Source organism: Salvia splendens, chromosome 11 (assembly GCF_004379255.2).
Source record: "Salvia splendens isolate huo1 chromosome 11, SspV2, whole genome shotgun sequence".
NCBI classification, from domain to species: domain Eukaryota; kingdom Viridiplantae; phylum Streptophyta; class Magnoliopsida; order Lamiales; family Lamiaceae; genus Salvia; species Salvia splendens.
Genome location: NC_056042.1, coordinates 34,518,135 through 34,537,273, shown reverse-complemented (window position 1 = coordinate 34,537,273; position 19,139 = coordinate 34,518,135). Strand labels below are relative to the sequence as shown.

The 19,139-nt window shown below is 37.6% G+C and overlaps 2 protein-coding genes and 1 pseudogene across 2 annotated transcripts; 2 read left to right on the top strand and 1 right to left on the bottom strand.

Annotated features, from left to right (window-relative positions):
• LOC121753672 overlaps positions 1–19,139 on the bottom strand; it is a 93,848-nt pseudogene that overhangs the window by 50,711 nt on the left and 23,998 nt on the right.
• On the top strand, positions 10,080–15,709 carry LOC121753674 (phosphoenolpyruvate carboxykinase (ATP) 1-like). Its single transcript, XM_042148912.1, has 13 exons — positions 10,080–10,158; positions 10,251–10,521; positions 10,693–10,871; positions 11,061–11,211; positions 11,327–11,411; positions 13,394–13,494; positions 13,590–13,888; positions 13,972–14,145; positions 14,232–14,297; positions 14,373–14,551; positions 14,754–14,923; positions 15,161–15,329; positions 15,407–15,709. The coding sequence occupies exons 2-13, from the start codon at positions 10,262–10,264 to the stop codon at positions 15,548–15,550; spliced, it is 1,977 nt and encodes a 658-aa protein (XP_042004846.1). The 5' UTR covers positions 10,080–10,158; positions 10,251–10,261; the 3' UTR covers positions 15,551–15,709.
• Positions 17,098–18,457, top strand: LOC121753679. The gene is made up of 2 exons (XM_042148916.1): positions 17,098–17,477; positions 18,048–18,457. Exons 1-2 carry the CDS (start codon positions 17,272–17,274, stop codon positions 18,310–18,312), a joined length of 471 nt encoding a protein of 156 aa, XP_042004850.1. The 5' UTR covers positions 17,098–17,271; the 3' UTR covers positions 18,313–18,457.

The window sequence follows — 19,139 nt, the reverse complement described above, 5'->3', positions numbered from 1 at the left end:
TGGAACAATTTATTGAAATGTGAAAACAATTCCATTTGAAATCTCAAAACCATCAACCAAACTTATACAAAACCGCTATTATTCAAATTTTCAATTAGATTGCGAATCATATTAATTTATGATAATTGATAAGTCGTATAGTATGTCCAAAAATAATAATTAGAGATGTATGTTGTGACAACGAGTATGGTAGATGCAAAAAAATGAAAAGGGTAAAGAGTGGAAAAGGGGGAAATTGTGTAGGATTTTTGTGGGTGTTTGTGATTGGCTCATAAGATTTCATAGGGTGTTTGCACCACAACTTTCAACCATGACTCGTGGAATAGCTTTGTTCTCACACTTGAAGATGTGGACATGAATAAACATTTTTTTTTTCATTTCATTTGTCGTAATTCAATGAACTTTTTTGGTACATTCATAGGCTTGTGGTTTAGTGATGTTAGTTTTGGTGCCAAAATTGTTAGTGCCACTTTAAAAAAATAAAAATTATAAATAGAGTACAATAATTGGGCCTGTAGTTTTGCATCCAAACACGAAAGCTTTTGGGCCTGCAGCTTACATTTTTACGAGGCTACCCCTCAAATCAAAATGGATGGGTAGTAGATAATGGGCCGCTTCTATTAATTGGGCCGAGAATGATTCTACCCCTAAAACTATATTCTTGATATAGATTAATTTCATGAATAAATGATTAGGGTAATTGAATTGAATTGAATCTATGTCGAGTCGAGTCGAGTCGAATTATCCAATTCAAAATATAAAAATTTCTGCAACAATTAAAATAAATAAAAAGAAAACATTGCATAAAACTAATTTGGCATGGTAACAATATACAACCATGCACATATGTTGAATATCATTATTTGCATCTTAATTTACACTAGAAAACGCTAAGAAGACTTTTGATTTGAGTAATACAATGTAATTGTTAAATAGTTAAGTGTTTAGTTTGCATTATTCACATATGTGACTAAAATCACGATAGCTTGGTCAACATTATAATAATCAAGTAATCGGATAGTTTTTGTCACCCCAAAATTATGATCATCATTCATTATAGCAATTATATATACATCATCCACCCAATCAAAGAGTGCCCAATATGATATATTTGACTAGCTTATGCTAATCAAGTAAGGGTTTGTTATATTCACTAGCTTATGCTAAACAAGTTTGAATGTCAACTATAATAGCTAACTAAGTCAACTCATCTCATCTACAAAAAAACCTGATTTTATTAGGAAGTAAACGTAAGAAGTACCATAATTGAAGATGTCAGAGCATCTGCAACGCATCTCGCGGGCGTCTCGGTCTCGTCTCGGAGAGACGACACAGTCGCGAGACGAAGCCATTTTATCTTTGGGGACGACACGCCAAACCGAGAGCACTACCGGGGCGTATCTCGTCTTGCGGAAAGATGACTCCTCGACTCGGCTTACCGCTTTCCACAGATATTTTCCCATGTAATTGTTTCAGTTTTTCCGTGTAATTTTCCTTTGTTTATTTTCATTGTAATTTTCGCCCGGCAAGACTTGTATCTCATTTCGACAACATCAACTTCATGTTAACAACCGACAGTATAAAATGAGGTACTATCTTGCCGACGGCATCTACCCGAAGTGGCCAACCTTCGTGAAGACATTCAACAGGCAGGTGAACGAAAAACAGTCTCTTTTTGCGCAGAATCAAGAGGTTGCTCGCAAGGATGTGGAGAGAGCGTTCGGGGTTCTCCAAGCTAGCTTCAACATTATCAAAACCCCGGCTCGTACGTGGTTTATGGAGAATATGGTCGACATCATGTATACATGCATAATCTTGCACAACATGATTGTCGCCGACGAAGGACCTGAGGCGGGAAATTGGTTCTACCCTGAAACCCCCGGGAAGCTCTACCACAAGTAGTCCGCCTCACAGTGGAGTTGATAATCGTCTTATTACACCTATTGTCGTATTACAGATTTCCAACAATTAAATTTTTATTTGCTTACGTATATACTAATATAAGTGTATGTAACGAGGGTAAATAGTTTTGCCTAGCTTGTTGGTCCAATTTTCATCTCGGCTGCTATTTACTGGAGTAGTACTCCTTATTTACTCGTTTGTCACATATTTTTAATCATATTTTAATAATTTTAAAATAAATAGTTTCTTCCAATTCTTGAGCATGAAAAAACATATGACCGACTACTAAATATTTTAACTTTTAATACGATTAGAATAAATAAATTATTCCAAGTATCATCTTATTGATCGTGAAAAAACATAATATGACTGACTTCCAAGCATGTCACATGCTCAAGTTGAAATACCATACCGACTTGTAATAAGAATTGTCAATTATCTCATCTCGAGCTAGTAAAATTAATTACAACTACTTCATTTCATTCGATTTGAAATATTTTAAAATTGATTAACTAATCGATGTAAACGAAACATGTACCTACAAAATATGCCATTAGATTTTAATTATGAATTGGTAGAAGTCTCGTACAATTATTTTTATGAAAAAATGCTGTTAGTTAAATACTAGTTTTATTACGTTCAGATTTTGTAGCTTAATTGAGAATTGAGATGCATTTTCTGCCACTCATCCATAAAATTTTCTAAATGTCAACTGCAAGTAGATTATGTCAACTAAGGGGTATTATCGTCATTTCATTTCTAAAATGGCGAAAAAATAAAAATGTCAATAGCTTTCATATCAAATATCAACAACTTATATAAAAATGTCAACAGCTTATCAATAGTCTGCACATCAAATGTCAACAACTTATAGCAAAATGTCAACAACATGTCAATAGCATGTGTATAAAATGTCAACAGTTTGTCAACAACTCGTATAAAGTGTCAACAACTCAAAAACAATTATTGTAATTAAAAAAATAGCTATTTTTTCTTATTTTTTTTATTTGACACATGAAAAGAAAGAATAAAACCATGATTGTGAAAGCAAGAATGAAGATAGCCAAGAATAGAATGAGAATCTGATTTGCTACTGTTTCATTAATACTAAAATGTCCATTACAAGCAGCAATAAATACAAGTTCATGGAACCATCTAGACCTCTCAAACGGTTATAATTACTTAACTAAAACATCAACTAAACATGTATTAAGATGCTAATCCTGACAAACAGCAGTGCTCTTTATTCCTTGGAGCAACACATCCTTAAACGTACGAGGGTGGTCCCATACTTCACGAGCTACAGCTGGACATGAAGGTGGTGATCCAATGCTTCCATAATGAGCTTCAATACATGCTCCCATCTTTCCAGCTGTGCATGGATCCATGTCAGCGCCATGTCTCACATGCTGATCAACTTTGCCACGGTCTCTTTCTTTATCATCAACCTCAACAATCTTAACACTTCCAACATCCCCCCTCAACCTGAGTGAGGCTAGAGAAACTACACCGAGTCTTTCTCTTAGCTTCATGAAAGGTTGCTGACTTAAGGACTTAGTAAATATGTCCGCTATTTGATCTTGTGTAGGAACATGCCGCAGATCTATATCCTTGTTTAAAACCTTGTCTCTAACAAAATGAATATCAAGTTCAATGTGCTTGGTCCTAGCATGCAACACAGGGTTGGATGCAATAGCAATAGCACTGAGATTATCAACCCATATCACTGGAGCAGACTTGATAGACAGTTTCAACTCATGCAGTGTTGAGTGGAGCCAAGCAACTTCAGCAGCTGTGTGAGCTAAACTCCTGTACTCAGCTTCTGTACTGGAACGAGCCACAACGGTTTGTTTCTTGACACACCACGATATGAGACTTCTCCCAAAATATGTGCAAAAACCAGTAGTCGACTTTCTATCATCAATGTCTGATGCCCAGTTAGAATCAGAAAATGCAGAAAGAAGTCCATTCGATGCCTGAATTTGAATCCCATAATCTATGGTGCCTGAAAGTTACCTCAATATTCTCTTAACAGCTTTCCAATGAGAATCAAGAGGGGAAGCCATATACTGACTAACTTTGTTTACAGCATAATTGATGTCAGGCCGTGTGATAGCAGCATACTGAAGAGCACCCACGATACTCCTATAAAGCTTAGCATTAGAGACAGGCTCCCCAACAATCTTGCTGAGTTCACAAGTGGAGATCATGGGTGTAGGACAGCCCTTAGCTCTAGTCATGTTGGCCTTCTTTAGAAGGTCTCTAATATAAGCTGACTGACACAGATGCAAACCAAAGTTAGTTCTAACAACCTCAACTCCAAGAAAAAGGCTTACTTCACCAAGGTCTTTAAGAGAAAAATGAGTATTGAGCTGAGAAATCACACTCTTTATGGAGTTCTGACAATTGCCTGTGACAAGCATATCATCCACATAGATCAAGATGTAAATGGTCTCTGATTCTGACTTTCTAATAAACATGGATGCATCTGCTCTGGATTGAGTGAATCCCAGAGAAATGAGTACAGAGTGTATAGTGAAGAACCAAGCCCGGGAAGCTTGCTTAAGCCCGTAGATAGCTTTGTTCAGCTTGCAAACAAGATGTGAACCACCCTGCTCAAATCCCTGAGGTTGTCTCATGTATATATCCTCCTTCAAATCTCCATTAAGAAAAGCATTGTTAACATCCAAATGAGTAATTTCCCAACCACAAGTCACAGCAATAGTTAGTATTAGTCTAATGGTGGCAGGCTTCACTATCGGGCTAAAAGTTTCAGTGAAATCGAACCCGGGCTGCTGTGAGAAACCTTGTGCAACAAGCCTAGCCTTGTGCCTAGCTATCTCTCCAGAGAGGTGAAGTTTGAGCTTAAAAATCCAAGTACACCCCACAAGATTTTTCCCAGGTGGAAGAGTTGTTAATAACCAAGTTTTATTCTTAAGGAGAGCTGAGTATTCAGCTTGCATAGCAGCCTTCCAAACTGGAATGATAAGTGCTTCTGAAGCTGATTTGGGAGTGTAGTGTGAGGTGACAAGGACATGATAAAGCTTAGGCTTAAAAATACCTGCCTTAGACCTTGTAGTCATGTGATGTTTGCTGGAGACATTTGTGTCATCCATAGGGACAACTGGAGCTGCAATCACTGGTTGGGTACCTAAGACAGATTCAGCAGCAGTTGTGTCAGCGGCTGAAGATGAGCGTTGAGTATCTGTGTCAAGAAGAAAACCAGGAGGTGAAGAAGGTGGAGAATGATTATCATCAGGAAATTGCACAGGAGCAACAGACGTGGTAACTTGTTGACCCTGCACAACAGGATCTGCAGAAAAGTGTGGGGCAATAGTGGAACTGTTCAAAGCATCAGTGGGAAAAATGGATGAGTAAGGAAAAACTTTCTCATCAAAGATAACATCTCTGGAAATGATTACTCTCCCATCTGGAAGGAGAGCCTTGTATCCCTTGTGTGATCCACTATACCCCAGAAAAACAGACTTTTCTGACCTGTTCTCTAACTTGTGATTGTTGTATGGCCTAACCAAGGGATAGCACAAGCATCCAAAAACCCTCAAGGCCGAATAGTCAGGCTTTTTTGACATCAACTTCTGAAATGGAGATATGTCTCCAATCACCTTAGATGGCATTCTATTGATTAAGAAAACCGCAGAGACAAAAGCATCATCCCAAAAATGAATTGGAAGAGAAGCTTGTGTCAGGAGGGTAAGACCTGTCTCAACAACATGTCTATGCTTTCTCTCAGCCAAACCATTTTGCTGAGGAGTGTAGGGGCAGGAAACTCTATGAGATATGCCACTTTGTTTGAGAAAAGAGCTCAAGCCTTGATACTCTCCACCCCAGTCAGACTGTAGGCATTTGATTTTGGTTCCCAGAGTATTTTCTGATGATGATTTGAATAATTTAAAAACATCCATAACAGAACCTTTAGTCTTTAACAAGTATATCCATGTAAATCTTGTAAAATGATCCACAAAAGAGACATAGTATTTGTATCCATTTCTTGAGGTGATAGGGGATGGTCCCCACAGATCAGAGTGCACAAGCTCTAGAGGGGAATGAACCTCAGATTCAGAAGCATGATAAGGGAGTCTATGAGCCTTAGATACACAACACGAATGACATAATTGATTTTCATTAACTGAATTCACAGGAAGATTACAGCTCTTAAGGACACTCTTAACAACATCAAAAGTAGGGTGTCCTAGTCTATTGTGCCACAAGGCTAATTCAAGATCAACACTACGATTTAGACTAGCACTATGAGCTGAAATGGCTGAACTGACAGAGTAGGCTGCTGGCTGCTGGAATGGATTGCCTTGATTGAATGAAGAAGAAAAAGGAATGGCTGAGCTATAGCTTCCTTTGATTGGTGAGTGGTCAACTAGAAAGTGATACAGTCCCTTGTTAAAAACTCCCTTGAGCACAGTTTCCCGGGTTTCCAGATCCTTGACAAAACAAAGGTCAGGATGAAATTCAAAGAAGACACAATTATCTCTAGCAAACTTAGATACACTAAGAAGGTTCTTGGTTATACTAGGAACATGCAACAGATTCTTCAATATTAGTTTTCTAGAGAAATCACAATGAGGCTTCAATTCCGATTCACCAATATTAGATATAGATACAGCAGATCCATTCCCGAGTAAAAGTCTCTTACCTCCAGTATACTCCGAGCTAGTGTTGAGATTGCTAAGATCTCCAGACACATGATGAGTTGCTCCGGAGTCCGGATACCAGCTTGTTGAAGCTCCTGATTCAAAACCAAATTCTGATGCAGCAGCAGAATTCAAAGATGGAGGAGGTCTTGTTGTGGCTGCCTGAACCAGATGTGCTGAGGGGTTAAAATACCCTTGATGCTGTTGATTTTGTGAGTTCCCTCTGAACTGAGGCTGTGGAGGTGAGTAATTCTGTTCAAATCGATGCCAGCATTTGGCTGCACTATGCCCAGGTTTATCACACAACTGGCAAACTACTTTATTGCTTCCTCTACCGAAGCCTCTGCCTCCTCTTCCACCTCTTTGGTTCCTTGAACCACCTCTGCCACTTCCTGGATTGGAGCTGGAGTTGTAGGGATTGAAATCTCTTTTCTGAGTTGTCTGCTGCATCAGATTGAGGGAAGGTTGTGACCCTTCTGAGCTGGAAGAATGAGATCTTGTAATCTCCATCCGAGACTCAAAAGTTAGCAAGAAGGCAGTGGCATCTCCGAGGCTCCATGAATCAGACCTTGAACTTACAGCACAAACTGCCGGGTCATATTCTTGCCCAAGGCCTCCAAGGATGTGCATGACTTGTTCATCCTCTGACACTTTACAGCCCACAGATCCTAGTAGATCGAAGTAATTTCTCATCTTCCCAATATACTCACTCATAGTGAGTGAATCTTTCTTCTGATTTTGCATCATCTGCCTATATTGCATAATCTTCGCAGTGGAACGGCTGGCAAAATTGGTTTCAAGGGCACTCCAGATGTCCCTTGAAGATCTCAGACCAACAACAAGGCCAAGTGCTCCCTCTGATAGAGAAGAAAGAAGCCAAGCCGCCACTCTTCTGTCTTGCCGCTGCCAGGCGACGAAATCTTCATTTGCAGCGATGGAGCCTCCTTCTCCTTCTGCAATGAATATGGTTTGAGGTGGAGGTTGCTTCTCACCATTCAAATAACCTTCGAGGCCATATCCATAGGTTGTGACATCTACCTGCTGTTGCCACATCAAGAAATTGGAATCATTTAATTTTACCGAAATTGGTGGAAGCTGAGCATATATGGGTTGAGCTCCTTGGCTCTGAACAGCTCCCCATTTGTTGAACCGGAGCTTGCCATTTGTAGAAAACAAACAAGAAAGGGAAAAGGAGTATAGAGACAAGATCACAAGGATCTTGCTCTGATACCATGAAAAGAAAGACATAAAACCATGATTGTGAAAGCAAGAATGAAGATAGCCAAGAATAGAATGAGAATCTGATTTGCTACTGTTTCATTAATACTAAAATGTCCATTACAAGCAGCAATAAATACAAGTTCATGGAACCATCTAGACCTCTCAAACGGTTATAATTACTTAACTAAAACATCAACTAAACATGTATTAAGATGCTAATCCTGACAAACAGCAGTGCTCTTTATTCCTTGGAGCAACACATCCTTAAACGTACGAGGGTGGTCCCATACTTCACGAGCTACAGCTGGACATGAAGGTGGTGATCCAATGCTTCCATAATGAGCTTCAATACATGCTCCCATCTTTCCAGCTGTGCATGGATCCATGTCAGCGCCATGTCTCACATGCTGATCAACTTTGCCACGGTCTCTTTCTTTATCATCAACCTCAACAATCTTAACACTTCCAACAACACAAATTCTGCCATCATGATTATACCGTACATGTCAATAGTCTACCCATCAGATGTCAACAACTTATAGAAAAATGTCTACGGCTCGTCAAATCTCCTCCAGCACCTTCTCCGTCGCGTGAAAGCTAGCCACCAACATCAATATCTTCACCCCAATTTTGGTCGCCCCACCGCTCGACACATTCAACATCTTCTTCGCCACCGCCGCGATCCCCAATCTGTGCTCCGTGAAAGCCAGCCTCCCCTCGGCCAATTCGCACAACAACTTGATCAATTGCACGATCCTCTCTCATTTAGATATTAAAAAAACAGACCAAATTCCCACCGTTTCTAGAAGACGAATTAAAGATATAGAAAAGGAAACAAATTCACTCACATCTCGAAGTCTCCGAACTTGTTTCCGAAGAGCGGTCACCTCATCGTCGAAATCTGAATGCATCGGATCAATTCGCAACTGAATCTCATCAGAATTTCCGCCATACCCCACCGGCCGCGCGCTCAATCCGTCTCTGTTGCAGTCCGCGATTAACCGATCAGACGCAGATCGAAAATTGTGCAAGTTTAGCTTCAAATTACTATTGCATAGCTGTTAATCATTGAATGTAATGAGTGGATTACCTTGATCTGTATGGAGAAGCCATCGGAGAAGACGATTAAGAAAAGAAAAGAATTTCCCAAATTTTCAGTTTATTCTGAATTATGCCGTAGTCACTACTCCAACGCAACTTTGAGAATCCTAATTACAACATGAAATTACTATTCTACCCTTTCATAATTAATTAATTTAAAATTTTTTTTATGTGGCAAATTTTGGATAACTCATTTAATAAAAATAGTAACTAATAATGCATCTCAATTTTCAATTATGCTAAAAAATATTAATGGTTCACGACATGTACTACTATATAAATTTATAATAGAGAATTGACGGTGAGGATATAAAGCGCGTTCCACTTTTGATATGATGATGAGGTGTTACACATTCATGATTCATATCAAATTCATGAACAGCAAATATTTTGGGATTCACAGCTTTATTTATTTGTAATAAAATAATGAGATAGTGCCTCGCAGCACTACATGCGAAAAAATATATTTTTGAATTCGACATATTGAATATTCAAATAAAGTTGGCAGAGTGATGATATAAATTTACCAATTGATATACGTAACCTACGGCACATTTGTTGTGTTTTTTAGAAATTTTGTTGCTTATTTTTTTGTGAAATATTGTCCAACCTAATAGGATATGGCACATATTTTAATAAAAAATGGTCCATATATTGTGTGTTGAGAAGTAATTTTATTTAAATAATATACTCCACTTTCTTTATCTTTATTGAAATTCTCATTTTGTAAAGGAAGAATGACTATATTGTAAGTGGACAAAATAGCGAGCCATGTGGAAGAAAATACAAATAAGTTGATATATTGGAAATACTTATATATTGTCTGATGGCATCTATAAACAGAAATTATTAAAAATTTTATATTTATTTATCAATTAAATAATAGTACTAACTATTTTTGGTGATATACGACTATTTTTGATTGATGAATGGAGTATATAGTTTTCCCTTTAACTATGTTTTGTATATATACAATAAAAAAAGACTATTTTTCTTTGATGGAAATGGTATATATTTCCCTTCATTATAAAAAAATACTACTACCACTTACTAATATTATCGGTTGAAACTAACCAAATCTGCTGACCTAAGCTGAATCACTAACCATGGTTAACTTACCGTAGTCTTAATTTAATTCCAATTAAACGTGCCTATAAATATAGAGCCATTCCATTTTAATCAAAGCATTAAATTACACCATTTGTCAAGTCCGAAAATTTTGCATGGTTGAATTTAAGCAGCTCTAGTTGATCAAATTCCATCTTTCACTGTAAGTATAAATCATCAATCTCTGATCATCGCTGCATACATATATACATACCGGATCGATTGAACTAGTTATTGCTGTAATTTTCTGAGCAGGAGCAGCAAAAATGGCGGCGAACGGCGAATTCAGCTTCAGAAGCAGCGGCGTGAAGGGGCGAAATAATCTGCCGAAGATTCACACGGATAAGAAGGCCTCGGATGAGAGCGATATCTGCCACGATGACAGCGCGACGCCGGTGAAGGCTCAGACGCTCGATGAACTGCACTCGCTTCAGAAGAAGAAGTCGGCGCCGACTACCCCGATCCAGGCGGCGCTTGGAGAATTCGCGGAGGAGGACCGCCACAAGCAGCAGATGCAGTCTATTAGGTTTTTAATCGATTCGCCTAATTTTGATTTTTTAAATTTTTTTTCCGGTTGAATTTTAGCTGTACCTACGAAGCTAGGCTAGGTAGTTTTTGATTGTGAAATGAGGATTGGTGAATTATTAGATCTGTTATTTGAGGAACAGCTGTGTTTAATCAATTTTTTGAATCGCAGCGCGTCGCTAGCGTCGTTGACGCGGGAGACCGGGCCGAAGGTGGTGAAGGGAGATCCGGCGAGGGCGGCGGAGACGCCGCGGGTGGCGCCTGCGAGCCACCACCACTTTGAACCGACGCTCGACATCAGTGATAGCGGGCTTAAGTTTACTCACATCCTCTACAATCTCTTCCCTGCTGGTAACTCATTAACATTTTCATAGATTTGTTATTTTGATTTAATAATTTATTCAAATATACTGAATATATGCAATTCAGTGATTCACACTGTTGGTAAAAGTGGAATGAAATCAACTTTACTCTGCTTTGATATTTCGGCTTATTGTGAATACTAGTTTGATGAATTTTTAATTTGAATGCGAATTCCAGAATTATACGAACAAGCTATAAAATACGAGAAAGGATCGTTCATCACATCAAGTGGAGCATTGGCGACGCTGTCTGGGGCGAAAACTGGACGATCTCCGAGAGACAAGCGTGTGGTGAAAGATGAAACCACAGATGATCTGTGGTGGGGGAAGTGAGTCTCTCCGTAAATTGGAAAAATAATTATGTGAATTTGTTTAATTATCTGCATAAGAAACACTGGTGTTTTGGTAATTAATTAAATTCACGATTTTTTCATGACGTGGCAGAGGCTCACCCAACATTGAGATGGACGAACACACTTTTCTTGTTAATAGAGAGAGAGCCGTGGATTACTTGTGCTCACTGGAAAAGGTATAAAGCTTTCTCATTTAATTAATTCTGGTTTGGTTAGTAAATTCTCAAAATAATATTTTAGTATTGGTAGTGTCGACTTTTAGAGGCTCCTCTGTGCGAAAATGATTTGTCGGTTGACTTGAAAATTTACCCATTTTAAGAATAAATAACATATATCCAGATAGACCAATTAACAAAATTACTGAATCCACAAAAAAACAGAGTGATGCTAGTCGTGCCAGCTGCCACATACTTCTAAAAAGATATTGAAAAATCTAAAATTATTATTTATTCTATAGATTTCAATTTCGTGAAATCAAATTTTAAATTTTAAACTTCAAACTATTGATAAATTATCATAAAAATTAATAATATCTTTGTTTTTACCTCTGAAGGAAAATAACGTAATAGTCATAATCTCTATCGTCAGAGAGAGTAAGTATCAAGTATGTGAAAATATTCGAACATTAAATATTATTGCTACAAGTTTTTTAAATGTATTACTCAAATACTGTATAGAAAGTTTGGCCGGATAGTTATATGGTTAAAAATACTATCTACCTACTCCTACTTGATTATCGACAGATATTTTGGGAAATAAGATGAGTAGATATTACTATTGTCTAGGGAGCTGTCTTTCACTATGAGTCAACTACTGCAATAATTTAGAGCCAAGAATCTTTTTTTTTTTTAATTCTGGGTGGGTGATAATTATAAATGGTAAAGGGTTGTATCGGTACGGTATACCATACTGAAATGGGCATACATACCGTATCGAAAAGTACAGTATGAGAAAACACGATACCGTACCGTGTCGATTTTTTCGGTATACCGCATTTTGGTATATCGAAAATTCGGTATATGAAAATATGAAAACCGTTACCTTACCAACATTTCGGTATACCGCAGTATACCGCAAATCATACCTATTTGATATATAAAAATATAAAATATTGAAAATAACATTTGAAAATATAAAATATTATAAATAATAAATATGTTATATATATATAATTATTAACTGTATATACCACAAAATTGCGGTATATACTGTAACTTTGCGGTATATACCGTTAATTTTGCGGTATATACCGTTAATTTTGCGGTATATATCGTAATTGTGGTATAATGCGGTATACCGCGGTATATACAAAATTCATACATTTGTCGTACCTAAATATGTCGGTAAGGTATCATATCGTACCGAAAAGTGCGGCATACCGAAAATTCGGTATTTTCGGTATTTTCCGGTACGGTATTTCGATATTTCGGTATATTTTGTCAGCCCTAGGTCGACCATAAGAAATTTTTAAAAATCAAACCAAACAATAAATGGCAACGATAAAAAAAAATCTATTTTTAGTCTCAAACGGCATCCACGCATGTTGGGGACACCTATATTATGATAATACATTAAATAAAAGTACTATGATTCTAACAAAAGAACATATAAAATATTCTAAAAATTGAACTGCATCTGAACAGTAGGTCCATAATCTGAATCTAGTGGAATTGACTAATTCTCCACGTTTAACAAGTTGAGTATATTCTACATTATAGTACTCTCTCATATGTTCGAATTAATATCTCATTTTATTATAAATTGACGACCTCGATAAAAAAAATGTCTATTTCACTTAATTTTTCTCACCTATTTTCCTTCGTATTTCTTCTAACCCCCGGCGTGTCGAAGTAAAACTTCATATTGCGATTGATGGGAGTAGGTATTATGTAATACTCCTAGTCTAGCCACAGAAATCAAGTGCCCCACATTTCAAGGCTAAGGGGGTACATAACATAATATTCTAGTTATAGCAGTATTAAAATCACTATAAGTTAGAATATGAGCTTCGTTCACAAAGATAACAAAGCATAACTTAGTTGGTAAATGTAAACCAAGCAGGTTGTGAAATCAAACCGATGACTTTTCAGTAAGGAGATATCTTACGAGTGTGTATGGAGAAGTGTTATTTAACTAATGAGGTGTTTCATGTGTCAAGGTTTACGTGAACGACCAGTTCCTTAACTGGGACCCGGAGCATCGCATCAAAGTGAGGATCGTCTCTGCTAGAGCCTATCACTCTTTGTTTATGCACAACATGTAAGTAGCTAGTCAACTTTTACACATTGTTTGTTTATTGAGTTTTGTTTGTATAAAGAGTGATAATATATATGAGTGTTGTGTGTCTGGTGCAGGTGCATTCGACCTACTCCTGAAGAACTAGAGAGTTTTGGCACGCCCGACTTCACCATATACAATGCAGGGCAGTTCCCCTGCAACCGATACACTCACTACATGACTTCCTCGACTAGTATAGACGTGAATCTTGCTAGAAAGGAGATGGTGATCCTCGGCACTCAATATGCTGGGGAGATGAAGAAGGGTCTCTTCAGCCTGATGCACTATCTCATGCCTAAGCGTGGTGTCCTCTCCCTGCACTCCGGTTGCAATATGGGGAAAGACGGAGACGTCGCCCTGTTCTTCGGATTATCCGGTAATATTTCTACCAACCTCTCTGTATATGATGTATCAATCTCAATCAAAGCTTGTATAATTTTTTGTGTGTTTTTGTTGTAGGTACTGGCAAAACAACATTGTCTACGGATCACAACAGGTACTTGATTGGAGACGACGAGCACTGCTGGAGTGACAACGGTGTCTCCAACATCGAAGGCGGCTGCTACGCCAAATGCATAGACTTGTCAAGAGAGAAAGAGCCGGATATTTGGAATGCCATCAAGTTTGGAGCTGGTGGCCTCCACTTTCCCCTCTCGTTCTGTCTTTTTCCTTCACTTTCTGTGAACTGATTCATCTCCTATCCATTTTATTTTCTGCAGTTCTCGAAAATGTGGTGTTCGATGAACACACGCGAGAGGTTGACTATTCGGATAAATCTGTCACAGGTAGAATTGAGTATTTGAAGAATTACATGATTAAATGAGCTTGCAAGTGCCTTATGGTTCGTTTTTCCTTCTCAGAGAACACACGTGCTGCCTACCCGATCGAGTTCATTCCAAACGCGAAGATACCCTGCGTCGGCCCTCATCCGAAAAACGTGATCTTATTGGCCTGCGACGCCTTTGGCGTGCTTCCCCCAGTCAGCAAACTCAACTTGGCTCAAACTATGTACCACTTCATAAGCGGCTACACTGCCCTGGTAAGCACAAAACCAACTCCTCTAAGTAGAGGTAAAGCCAGACATTTTACATTGGGCTCAAGAATACATTTCACAGCTTTCTTTTGGATTCAAAACTAAAATTAAACTCATGTTACAGAAACTTAAAAATTAACCTACTAAAATACCTCTAAGCCCGGTTTCTCACTCTATAGGGTCCTAACACTTGCCGGAACTGATGCAGGTTGCCGGAACAGAGGACGGTATAAAGGAGCCTACAGCCACATTCTCTGCGTGCTTCGGTGCAGCCTTCATCATGCTTCACCCGACCAAGTATGCAGCTGTGCTGGCTGACAAGATGCAGAAACATGGAGCCACTGGGTGGCTCGTCAACACCGGCTGGTCCGGTGGAAGGTACACACACTTTTCACATGTCAATATCTTTATCTCCATTATGGTAATGAATATCCATATTAGCAAGCAGTAAATAAAACAAATGTCATATATCGATGTAAATATAGAAATAGAACCATTTATATATGTCTCATGTGCTATTCCACTTACTACCGAACCCCACAAATTTCTATGATAGTTAAAGACATAAAAACCACATTAGTGTAAAGAGACCTTTTTTTTTATTATTATCTGCAGCTATGGGTCTGGAAGCCGGATCAAGTTAGCTTACACGAGGAAGATAATCGATGCCATACACTCGGGTGAGCTGCTGAAGGCGAACTATGTGAAGACGGATGTGTTTGGGCTCGAGATACCAACGGAAATAGAGGGTGTTCCTGCAGAGATTCTTGAACCTGCTAATACAGTAAGCTGCATTGCTATTTAGATACACAGCCTTTTATGATGAAATCTTGTTTAACACTTAATTTTTGCGTGGGGCAGTGGGGTAACAAGGAGGCTCACAAGGAGACTCTTGTTAAGCTAGCTGGGCTTTTCAAGAAGAATTTCGAGGGGTTCCTCAATTATAAGATTGGGACAGATAGCAAGCTCACTGATGAGATCCTAGCAGCTGGCCCAAATTTCTGAATCTAGGGAGAGAAGAGAGTTTGAAAGATGAAATCATTTGTGGCGAAAGCTTTGCTTGAATTATCATGTTTTGTGCGATTGTTAACATATAACGAATGTAGCTTGAATATGATAATAAGTTATATGGAGTATATGCAAGTTATCTTGTGTTTGTGGAAATTGGGAGCCACCTATTGCAGCTAAGTTCGAGCTTGGCAAAACAACAATGCGATTGCTAATAAATTTTGTACATCAATTAGTGGGGGTTTCTCATGTATATTCTGCCCGCATCTCTAGTTTCCCAAATAATCCGTAATCGAATTAGCCTCACTTCTGCTATATAATGTACTACCTCACACCACCAACTGATTCCCATCACATACGCCTCAAATTAAATGCTATTCGAGTGGCATTTTGTGTAGATAAAATAAAATTAGAGAATCATTTATTATAGTACTAGTACTATTTTCTTTATAAAAAAATAGATAATTTTTGTCATTTTTGTTCGTCCATAAAAAATAATCAACTTCTATTTTTGAATATTTTTCACAACATATTACATTATTAATGACGTGAATCTCAATGTCTATTAACAAACTTTAACTATTTTCTTACTTTACTAATGTGTTATTCTGAAATACTATATTTATTTTTAGGGTATGTAAAGAGTATGATGATTAACTATTTTGTTAATTGTCAACAAAAAATATTTTAATATATCATTGACTTAAAATATTTTTAAAACAATACAATTTATCCATCACTATCATGTTTGCGGACATATGCGCGAGTGTATTCACAAGCATGCAACACACAACATTCGCGGACATGATCGAATGACACATACCCGATCTCAACTTGAAAATCTTATCAAGCTCAACTGAGGCTGGAACCTAACTCCTTTACAAAACTAACAAATTCAAAAATTTCAGCCAAACTTCAAATAACTTGCAAAGAGAGACTTTTTTAGACAAACTTTGAATAGCTTGCAAAGAGAAAGATTTAAACCCCAACTCAAAAATCTTGGTTTTGTAAGCTTGGATCGAATGCACACATACTCGAGCCCGACTTGAAAATCTTATCAAGTTCGGTTGAGGCTCGGACCCGACTCCTTTACAAAACTAATATGCCAATTACAACATGTTTATAAAATTCAAAATAAATGATGTTAAAGAGCACCTTAGTTACTGAGTCATTTATCTTTCTTTCAATAAGTTAAGAGAAGTCACAAACCATTTCCTAAGAGTAGGAGAAAAATATCGAATACCAAATTTTATCGTATTGAATAAACACATAAAATATAAAATCTTCAATATATCTCGTAACTTTTAATATGATTTTAATACACCAAAAGATTTTAATACAATAACAATACTCATATATTGCGAATAACGTGAAATATCAAAATTTTGGTATTTACTGTAGATTGCAATATAGTACTGGTAAGACATATCGAAAAAGCAAATACAATATTGGTATTGAAATTGATCATAACAAAATTCAATATATACATAAAAATTCTGAAAGATAAAAGTAGGAGTATTATTTTTTCTTAAAACGAATTTTGCTGAACGGTATACGACCTACCCGTACAGTCGTACCCTTTCCCTCCGTTCATAAACGTCCTCATCAATATCCGGACCATTCCAAATCTGAATTTCCTTCTTCCCCAATTCAAAACCCTAGAAACCCTCTCCTCTAACTGCACCTCCAATTTTCCCTCTTTTCTCCATCAATATTCAATGGCCGCCGCCCCGGCGAGGGACCAGGCGCTCTCCCTGCTCGCCGCCGCGAACAACCATGGCGATTTGGCCGTCAAGCTGTCGTCATTGAAGCAGGCCAAAGACATCTTGTTTTCTATTGAGCCGTCGCAGGCGGCGGAGCTTTTCCATTACTTGGCCGAGCTTCAGTCTTCCCCCGAAACGCTAGTCAGGAAATATCTCCTTGAGTGAGTAATTCATGCGCCAAAGTTTAAAATTTTCCCCATCTTTTTTCACCGAAATTTTTGATGGGGAGTAGGTTTTCAAAATTGAAGTTATTATTTATGTCTGCTTTGGTTTTAATGTTTATTGATGCAGTACAAAAGCACATTATGGTTAAATTTTACTAGTTCATGTATAGGGTGCTTTTTAGTTGGTCCTTTTAATGCAATTGATATAATTTAACTTATCACATCGTTCTGGTTAAATATAATGAACCTTTTAAATATATAGTCTGCCTTAATCGTCAAAATTGAAACTTTTGAATAAATAATAGCATTAGCCTTTGCCTATGGCGTATACTGCTAAGTGCTAGCATTGACTCCCGCCTTGTATACTCCTTCTTTCTAATTTCTTTTTAATTTTTAATAAAATACTATTGCAGCTATGTTGCATTTTCATTCCTAGGCCTTATTTGATGTGTCTCTCTTGCAACTGTCCTCAGCTATACACATTGGCTTTGCAGTTTTGGCATATTTCGGTAGCCCTACTTTGTTGGATAGCTTGTTTCAACATTTAACTGTGGTATTGGTTGACAGGGTAATTGATGAGGTTGGGGCCAAACCAAGCGAACATCTTTGCATATTATTTCCCGTCTTATTGACATTTTTGAAAGATAATAATCTCATTGTTGTAAAGCAATCTATTATCACTGGCACAAAATTTTTCTCTTGCGTGCTGGAAGAGTTGGCTTTACAGGTGTCTTTCTCTTCTCTGTACTCTCACTCCCTGCATGTATGTCTGTGCAAGTGCGTCTCTGTGTCTGTATCTGTGGATGGAACTGTGGGTGTTTGTGCGCTCTAAAATTTTGCATGCTGTTTCTGTATGTGCATATGCATATCTTTCTTGTCTTCTTGTGATACAACATTTCATTAAATTAACTAATTAATAAATTATGTCCTTGATTTTTTATTTGCTCTGTACTCTATAGCTGTATGAAGACAAAATACTCTTTGTCAGGAAATGTTTCTGAAATGTTATTTAGAATCTCAAGAATCTCTTGTTCAATAATTTTCTCTGTAGACAAAATTACAGTGCATTATTACTCCATAGCCATATAACAGTATTTTGTACAGTATATGTAGATGGCCCTCAGTTGTTTTCTTATCAGAATGACCTATGGCATGAAAACCATTTCATCTCTTTATTTACTTTTTCGCGTGATCTGTTTTGTACTGTTGGATTGTTAAATATAAGCTCATGTTTAACATTGGATCTTTTAAAGCTGTATTTTGAAATATTTACAGCATCACACGGCGTGGAAATAGTTGAGACGATGGCTTGAAGAGCTTTGGACAGGGCTGACAAAATTTAGGGATGCGTTTTGGCCATTATCTTTTTGGAGGTAATATCTAAATGTGTTAGCATAATGTCTTTTACTTTCGGAAGATGCCAATTAACTACATTCTCATACTGTTTTGCTGATGCATAATTATGGTATGCTTCCATGATTATGTATGATGAGATGCAGGGTTTATCCAGCTAGAGATTTTTTGTTCATCCCAGTGGTCAGAGATTGATTATTTGTCAGCCCCAAGTAGAGTATGGTCCATTCCCCACTTTTAGGGATAGGAAGTAGTTGTTTTGGAATGATTCCCTATACCAAGCAATAACATTTCTGCCATACCTGA

Excerpts from the sequence above, each read along its gene's own strand:
- LOC121753674 (XM_042148912.1), top strand. The coding sequence starts at position 10,262 with ATGGCGGCGAACGGCGAATTCAGCTTCAGAAGCAGCGGCGTGAAGGGG. Across the intron at positions 10,522-10,692 it reads CAGCAGATGCAGTCTATTAG|CGCGTCGCTAGCGTCGTTGA; the intron begins GTTTTTAATCGA and ends TTTGAATCGCAG. Across the intron at positions 14,298-14,372 it reads TTCGGATAAATCTGTCACAG|AGAACACACGTGCTGCCTAC; the intron begins GTAGAATTGAGT and ends TTTCCTTCTCAG.
- LOC121753679 (XM_042148916.1), top strand. The coding sequence starts at position 17,272 with ATGGCCGCCGCCCCGGCGAGGGACCAGGCGCTCTCCCTGCTCGCCGCC. Across the intron at positions 17,478-18,047 it reads GTCAGGAAATATCTCCTTGA|GGTAATTGATGAGGTTGGGG; the intron begins GTGAGTAATTCA and ends ATTGGTTGACAG.